The 8,628-nt window shown below is 61.6% G+C and overlaps 1 protein-coding gene across 1 annotated transcript; it reads right to left on the bottom strand.

Moving 5' to 3' along the window:
• Positions 1–1,507: 1,507 nt before the first annotated feature.
• Positions 1,508–3,958, bottom strand: LOC144371119 (sialic acid-binding Ig-like lectin 8). The gene is made up of 4 exons (XM_078033327.1): positions 3,461–3,958; positions 3,005–3,277; positions 2,741–2,788; positions 1,508–1,863 (listed from the first exon to the last, which is right to left on the bottom strand). The coding sequence occupies exons 1-4, from the start codon at positions 3,900–3,902 to the stop codon at positions 1,508–1,510; spliced, it is 1,119 nt and encodes a 372-aa protein (XP_077889453.1). The 5' UTR covers positions 3,903–3,958.
• Between the last annotated feature and the right edge of the window lie 4,670 nt (positions 3,959–8,628).

The following is an 8,628-nucleotide window of genomic DNA, read 5'->3' as shown; positions in this document are numbered from 1 at the left end:
CATCCACACCACGGTCCTCTCGCACCCTGGCGCAGGCGCAGAAGAGACGCCCAGCAGTGCCCTTGGAGCCTCAGGCCGAGTGGAAGCCTGGACCACAGGGTTGGAGGGAATCCCCCAGCCTCAGGCTCCCCGAGGACTGTTGCATTCTGGGAGTCGTAGGCCAGGCAACACCAAGGCCAGGAGGTGACCAAATCGTGCAGAGGCAGGAGGGGGTGGAGCTGCGTGTCGGGAGCAGGGTCTGCGCCTGCCAAGTCTCGGACCCCAGCAGCCTGGCCCTGAGGGTGTGGGGGTCTGCAGAGGAGGGAGGACGGCTCTGGGGAGAGTCCACAGCACGACCCTGGGAGGCCCTCTCGTCCAGGCTCTGACTTGTTCCTCTGTCACCATCCATGGAGGGGACATGCAGCTGGTCATGCTGTGGAGGAAGTGGACAGATGCTGGACGCTGGTGCTGGGGACAGATGGCAGGAGCTGAGGCAGATCCAGGGAGCAAGGGGGACGAGGACCAGGAGTGTCCAGGGGTAGGGGGACAGACATCAGGGAGGCCAGGCATAGAAGGAAAGAAAGGCCAGGTGGTGACTACGGTGCCAGGGAGGTACAGCAAGGTCGAGGTGGGGACCCACCTGGCTCTGCTGTAGAGAAGGGCCCTGAGCCACTATCCATATGGGACCCAGCAGGAAGGGGGGCTTCAGGATGTGGACGGGCAGCTCACCTGTGGCCATGGGGAGGTGGCCAACCTGGGGCCATGATGGGGGAGGGGTCCCTGGGGATGTGGGAGGCTGAGACATTGCGTCACTGACCTGGGACTACCTGGTGACAGGGTTTCCAAGCTCCTCGCCCATTGCTGGCCTCGCTGCCCTCTTCCTGCAGGACCTCACTCTGAGGGAAGAGACCAGGGCCTTCAGGGGGGCAGCTTGGTGCAGTGGGCAGTGGTCCCCTGCCCTGTGCCCTGTCAGGGGCTGGAGGTGACTGAGGGAGGCAGAGGAGGCCTGGCCTGAAGACCTCTTTGCTGACACCCGCTCCCCCCCCCCACATTGGGCCAGAACTGGGGACAGACAGCGATGGCCCATGGCCCAGGCAGCACTCCCTCAGCCCCTGCCTGGCCAGAGCAATCTTCACCCCTTTGGGTCCCCAGCGCTGGGACTCTGGGATTCAGTGCCAGGTGCCTGCCCTGCCCACACCTCCTCTCCACCCCTGGGCAGCGCTGACCTGAGCAAGATGAGGCAGAGGCCGAGGAGCAGGATCTTGACAGCCACCTCCCTGATGGCCACCAGGACCACCTGGGCCATGGGCCCTGACCTCCCTGCAGAAAAGTGGACGAGGCCAGAGTCACCTGCTAATCCACAACCCAGGTCCCTCCTCCCACAGGAGGCCATGGACATGGCTCCTCAGGCCTCCTCCATCCCTAGTCTGGGGCCATCAGCCCAGGCCTCCCCCAGGCCCTGACTGCCCAGCAGCTGGACCCCAAGTACTTTGAGCCTCACAGTTGACTTGAAGCTGAGCAGAGGACCTCATGCCCCCTGCTGGGCACGTGGGCATTTGCTCAGAGGCCTGTGACCTGCAGGTCTTTCCTGGGCTGGGGTCAGGTGAGCTGACCCAGGACACTCACTCTGCGGTGACAGGCTCAGGGAGATGTGCTGGGAGCCCAGAGGGTTCTGCGCATGGCAGGTGAATTCCCCTCCATCCCTGAGGTGCTCTGCAGACAGCTCCAGCACCCCAGGGTCCATGGTCTGCGAGGGACACAGAGTCAGGTTCCCCCAGGACCAGCTCAGCCTGGCAGGGGGACGGCTGTCGACAACACAGAGCAGACGCAGAGATTGACCCTCCAGGACGGAAAGAGATGAGCCATTCCCCAGGGTTGTAGATTCTGTGGAGAAAGAGACAGAGGGTCAGAGTGACAAAGAGAGCAAAGGAAAGAGAACCCTGGAGTCCAGAGAGGGGACCCCCCACACTCATGGACTGAATGAAGCACAGGAAAACACACCCTTGACCTGTGCCCAGGAATAAGGCCAAGTTGATGTTCCTGTGACGGATGTGTTTTCCTGTACCTCCTTCAGCTGCATTGACTCAAGCTCTTGAACCAGAACATGTGGCTCAGCTGTATTCTGTGCCCAGGAGCTGAGCTCACTGACCTGCACACCCAGCTGTGGACGGAGGCTCAGGACCATCCACTGCACACTCCTGTGGGCTGAATGGACTCAGTGCTGGTTGGCAGAGGACGCCCACAGAACGGGGTCCATCTGGGCAGTGGGACACCCTCACCACCGAGAACGAGGACCCTGAGTGCTACTGACACGCAGTGACCTCTCAGTCCTCAGGTGGACAGTCCAAGGCTCAGCACAGCCTGCATGGACACTGGTCACCTCAGGGAGGGACCTAGGCTCTGGGGACAGACTGCTCTGTGTGTGCCCTGGACTGTGCCTCCTCCCACAAGCACTTAGAGCAAAGCTGTTGGGGAATAAGAAGAGGAGGCTGGAGGCAGGTCCAGGAGGAGGCTGGGAGGGGGCCTGGGAGCCCAGTTCTGCTGTGAGAGTGTCACCCTGTCCCTGTGGGGCTGAGGGGCAGTTGCTGGAGTCCAGGGAGCCTGGGAGGGTGGGGACAGGAGCTCAAGGCACATGTGGGGCTTAGGTGGGGAGGGGTCAATGGGTTCCCCAATAAGGGGCTCTGTCACCAGGGTGAGGGGACCCAGCCCTGCCCTGAGCTGAAGAGGCCCTGCCCCCAGCCCCAGCGAGGCCCCTCCCTACCTGGGCCAGCTCCTCGGGACACAGTGACACTCAGGTTCTGTGGAGAGTCTGGGGCAGGGAGACACGCAGACCTGTCAGTGGGAGGCTGGGGACATCAGCCTCTGTCCCAGGAGCCTCATGGTGGGGAGGAGTGGAGGCTGCATCCTCCTGGCCCCCCCCACATGATTTCAGGACCCAGCACCCAGTGTCCAGGGTCTGACCCCTCTCCCTCTCCCTCAGGGACCAGCCCCATCAGAGCCCCAGGTGTCCCAGCCCAGCTCTCACATGAGACGTTCAGGTGGACGGTCTTTGTCCTGGTCACATGGGCTCCAGGCAGGGTCACCTGGCAGGTGAGGTTGGTGCCATGGTCCTGGGGCCGCGGGGTGAGGGTGAGCACTGAGGAGTGGGTGACGTTGGGGCCCAGGGAGGACACAGAGGGCCCTTCCCAGGAGAAGGTGGGGGGCGTCCCCTGCTCACAGGCCCAGGGCACAGAGCAGGTCAGGTTGCTGGGACGGCCAGACTCCAGGGTCCCAGGGACGAGGATGTCAGGGGTCAGGGCTGGTGAGCAGAGGGGGACAGGCAGGGTCAGGAGGGAGGGGGGAGGTGGGGCCCTAGAGAAGCTCTGGCTCTGACCCAGCTGCTCCCTGAGCCCCCAATGCCTGACCCCAGCTCCCCCAGGGCAGGGTCCCACCCAGCGCTGCCCCGTGACCTCCCTGAGGCTGCCTTGACCTGGTGCCTTACCTGTCACACGCACTGACACACTCTGATCCTTGTAACTGTGTCTCAAGTGTCCTCTCTCCACCCGAAAGTAGTAGGACCCCGCGTCCGTCTTCCTGGCATCTCTGATGCTCAGGGAGCAGTTGTAGGTTCTTGGGTCCCCAAGGAGGTGGAACCGGCCCTGGGTCTCCTCCCGCACCTTCCTGTCAGGGTCGTTGGTGGCCACTGGAGCATCCGTCTCCTTGTCCCGTTGCCGGAACCAGTAGCCATGAGCTGAGTCCCAGTTAGTCCAGCTGTTCCTGGGGTAGGAGAATTGGCAGGGCACATGGACACACAGGCCCTCCTGCACTGTCACCTCCCTGGGCACCTGCAGGGTGTAATCTGGCTGGGCATAACGCCCCTGGCCCTCCACCCGCCCACAGCCCCGCAGCAGGGGCAGCAGCAGCAGCAGCAGCAGCAGCAGCATGTCGGCCGGGGCTGCAGGGCCGCAGGGGAAGTCTGCTCCCAGAGCTCCTCTCTGAGGAACTAAGAGGCCACAGGAGGAGGCCCACGGGAAGGGGACAGAGGGGACAGTGGCCTCCTCGAGGAGGAGCTTCAGCCAGCCTCTGCCAGGGTGGCCTCTGCCCTTGGAGACCGGCCCCCACCACCACGTCCAGCCTGCAGCCCTGAGGACAGAGAGGACAGGGACCATTCCTGTGTCACCCTGTCCCTCCCTCCCTGTTGACATCTTTCCTCTTGGGAGACTTTTCTGCAATGTCACTCATGGGCTTCCTCTAACCAGAGCCCTGAGTGACCCCAGGGCCATTGACGATTGTAGGGTCAGGAGACGAGGGAGGCCACTGGGCTGAGCAGGTCCCCTCTCCTCCCTCCCTCAGCAGCCACACAGTGTGACACCCTCTCTGCACAGCAGACCTGGACAGTGTCCCCAAGGACTCCCCACCTTGGGGACAGACACTAAGTCCTCAGGCACCTGGGCCACGGTGGGGTCTACTGGGCAGCGTGGAGGTCTGCTCCCACCCTGGCTGGACATTGGTCTCAGGGGACTGTGCAGAGGAGACACAGGGCTGAGTTCTCTATGGTAAAACACCAAGGACACAGAGGGACCCGGCTGGCAGGTGGCCTGAGGGACAGAGACCCAGGCTGAGGCCTCACGAGGGGGGACTGGCCAGGAAGACAGTGGGAAGGGAAGAGGCAGATTTTAAAAGGTGCAAAACGTCCCCTCAATCACCAGCCACCAGGAAGACTCCCTCACCGCCATGCTCTCTGCTGCGGGTTACTCCAGAGCATGTGGACCTGGGGCCTCCAGAGCTGGTTGGCTCTGTCCCCAGGAGTCCCAGGAACAGAAGGCACAGAGCACGAAATGCCAGTGTGGACGTCCCCCCTGGGGTGGCCAGGATTCCGTGTGAGCAGCAGCATGCGCCTGAGTAGAGTGATTTGCAGCTGGGGCAGGTCCTGGGGGTCCTGGGAGGGGGAGCCCTGTGACTCGTGTGGGTTTTCCTTGAAACCTTTTTCTGGGGGAGACGGGAAGATGTGTCATGTGGGTAAATGTGCCCCCAAAACAACAGCTCCGTCATTGAGGGCCAAATGAGTGTCCTCCAGGACAGGCCAGAGAGCACCCAGGGCCACCGTTGTCCTGCTCCCCGTGGCCACCCCTGCTCCCCTCGGGCAGCCCTGGCCTCCTCTGCAGTTCTCCATCTGAGCTCACCCCCTGCAACACCATGGCTTCCTCTGAGACTCTGTGCACACAGAAAGTTGGGCTGTGTTCGTCCACTCAGCCCCATGGACCTGTCCATTCCAAGGTATCCCCAGAACCAGCTCCCAACCCTGGGGTGGGGTTGTGCCCTGTGACGGCTGGGGGGAGGGGTGGTTCCACACGCAGCCTCACCCCCACCCCCTGCATTGCCAGTCCTTCCTGCAGCTAGGCCCCCCGCTGCCCAGACACCCTCGCAGCAGGAGCAACTGCAGAGCCCATTAGTCAGAAGGGCAGGTCATGACCCTTCAGTTTTACAAATAAAAACAGAAGAACAGGAAGGAGAGACCTGGGGAAGCCACAGAGAATCTGCATGTAAGAGAGGAACTTGTGAGAGAGCTAGAGAAGCCCTCTTGTTCCACTTCCCCAATTTAGAAGAAGACACCCAGGTCAGAGTGGTGAGTGCTGTGGGCTGAATGCTGTGTCCCTCCAAAATCCACATGGTGACATCCTAACTGCTAAGGGGAGGGTCACAGGAGGTGGGGACTTTGGGAAGTGATTGGTCCTGGGGGCAGAGCCCTGATGGATGAGATTAGTGTCCCTTAGAGAAGGGACCCAAGGGAGCTCCTTTGCCCCTCTGCCACAGGAGGACACAAGGAGGAGGCAGGGTCGAGGAGGACACTGGCCTCCCCAGACATGGGGTCTGCCAGCCCCTGGGCTGTGGGCGTCCAGAACTGTGAGGAGCAGATCTCTGCTGTGCACAAGCCCCAGGTGATGGCCTCCCCCACAGCCCAAGGACTCAGAAGGCAGGTGGGTCCCCTCTTGCCTCTTGTCTGGGGCAGCACCTCATCAAACGTTGTCCACCAGGGCTGACGGGGCTGGGGAGGAGAAGTCCCGTCATATGGGGAGGGAAGGACTGTCCAGTCTGTCCAGGGGACAAGGGGAAGCTGCATTCATGCCACAGCCAGGTGGTGCCCATTCACACTGGGCCCTGAGGTCTGCAGCTGAGGGGGGAAGAGGACAGGTCCAGTGGTTTCCTTGAGGGACAGCAACGTCTGGTTGGGGACACACAAGTCCCCAGACAATGCCAGTGCCACAGGTAGGTGGCTGAGATGAGCAGGCCTAGCTGGGGGAGGAGGGGATCTTGCTCTTCTGGAGAGGAAGGTGAACTCTCAGGGGACACAGGCAGAGGGACATGGTGGAGACGTCGGGCAGACCTGAGGGACATGGGTGACCCAGGGGACGCTGAGACAAAGGCCATTCCTAGCTGAGTTCCCCATACCTCTGAAGCCCCTTCTGGCCTTCTACAGGGACGCCAGGATCCAGCCTCCCCATGAGTGCCACAGCCCTCCCAGGTCACCTCTCCAGGTCTCCCCTCCCTGCTGTGCCTAGACAGTGCCACCCCATGCTCACCGCTTCCGGTGGTGTCCTCCCTGTCCTCAGTGTCCAGGGCCAAAGCTGCCTCCTCTCAATGCTCCAGACCCTCACATAGGGCCAGGGAGAATCCTGGGGACAGTGGGGGCTGTCATTTACTGAGCACGTGTCCCGTGCTGGCCACCCTCCTACCTGTGTGCCTGTCACGGAATCGTGGACTTGAGTCTGAGACAGGGAAGGGCTGCTCCCCGTCCACACATCCAGCTTTCTGTGTCGAGGGGAGAGGCCGACAGGCCCAGAGAGCCCAGGGCAGGCCAGGGAGCAGGAGGAGTCTGGGGTCTGAGACCCAGGTCACATGCTGGCCCTGCCCTGGCCATCACACGGAGCAGGAGCAGGCAGCTCAGGTTCCAGACTCAGGTCCCCATGTGCAGTGTCAGGACAGTCCCCAACAGTGTGAGACTGCAAGGAAGGGCCCAGGGGGCTGCCAGCCGGTCACCCCAGAGTCAGCTGTGACAGGGGCAAGATGTGGGCTGGACACTGGGTCACACCCAACAGCGTGCTGGGCTCCCGGGACGGGCCAGGCACCATGTGCTGTGCCCAGAGGCAGCGCTGATAAGTCTTTGAAGCACAGAGGGGGTGGGCACAGGACGAGGGTGACTGAGCACTGAGTGGGGTCCTGACCCGGGTGTTCTCTCCCCAGGACCCTCGCCTGCTCCTCCGCGTCCTCCTGGCTTCTCCGTCTCGGGCCCCTTGGTGGTGTTCCTCATTTTGGTAACGTCCCTGGGCTGTGGCCACCTCTGTGGAATCCTGGTCTACGGCCTGGTCCAACTCTATCTCCGCAGGTGCCCATCGCTCTGGCAGGGGGGACCTGGCTGGGCTGGGCCTCAAGGCCAGCTCTGGCTGCAGAAGGGAAGGCAGGGCTGGAGGGGACACAGGCCAGGAGCTGGAGCAGGTGGACAGAACCAGGGCCAGAGGGGGGGAGACGGCGGGTGGTGAGCGCTGGCCATGACTCCAGGTAGCTGCAGGGACCCCTTCTCCTCAGCCCAGTTTCTCTGTGTTTAAACTGTGGATCTCGGTCTCTGCCTCGAGGGCAGGGCTGACAGTGGGAGGGTCACATCAGGCATCCAGCATGTGACAGGGACCCAGTGGTCACATGTTGCCAAGCAAGTGGGGACACGGGGGCCAGAGGTGGACCAGGCAGGGAGAGATTGGACGGTGTGGTCAAGACCCCGCCCTGCACCAGCTGCACAGGGGCCCTGAGCAGGCCACTTCTCCCAGAGCTTCCCCAGCCCCTCCTGGGGGACGCTGAGAGTCCCACCTGCCCTGCAGGATGATGTGGGTATGGACATGCGCTGGAGGACAGGGATCCCAGTGTCCTGGGCAGAAAGTGGACCAGTGTCTCACCTCGGCACCACCGACATTCACGGACCGAAAATTCTTCAAGGTGGGGGTAAGGTTGTCCTGTGCATTGTAGATCCCTGGCCCCTGCCCACTCGAGGCCAGTAATAAAAACCACCACCACCCCCAGATGAGACCACTAAAATCTCTCCAGGCACCATGAAGTCCATGTGGAGGGCAGGATTCCCCTGGTTGAGAACCACTGGAGTGATGTTAATAAATAGCAGTGACACTGGTCATGTTGGTAATGATGGTGACGGCCAGGCTGGTTACAATGGTGCTGATGATGGTGTCTCTGCCGACCATGGCGATGCTGTGGTGTAACAGTAAGACGTTCTCAGTGATGTTGGTAATAATGCTGACAACGGTGACTGTCAGCCTTCTGTTACTGCAACAAAACACCCGAGAGAGGCAACTTGAACAGATGAAGGTTGATGTTGGGCCACAGTGTTGGGCAGTTAGTCCTGGTTGTTGGTCCCCTTGTCCTGGGGCCTGTTGCGAGGCAGCACGTCACAGCAGGAGTGTGTGGTAGAGCATGCTGGTCACCCACGGCAACCAGCCAGTCCTCATCACCTGGAATTGGCATGTCCAGTCTCAGTTCAGTCCCCAAGGACCCGCCCATCCCAGGTGTCCAGCACACCAAAATTCTTCTCCACTGAACAAACCTTCATTTTAAAATTTAACCTAAATCAAAACCTAACTGAAATGTAAACCTTGAGATCACAATTAC

Source organism: Ictidomys tridecemlineatus, chromosome 15, assembly GCF_052094955.1.
Source record: "Ictidomys tridecemlineatus isolate mIctTri1 chromosome 15, mIctTri1.hap1, whole genome shotgun sequence".
NCBI classification, from domain to species: domain Eukaryota; kingdom Metazoa; phylum Chordata; class Mammalia; order Rodentia; family Sciuridae; genus Ictidomys; species Ictidomys tridecemlineatus.
Note: the sequence above shows the minus strand (reverse complement) of the source record. Positions and strands in the feature narration are given on the sequence as shown.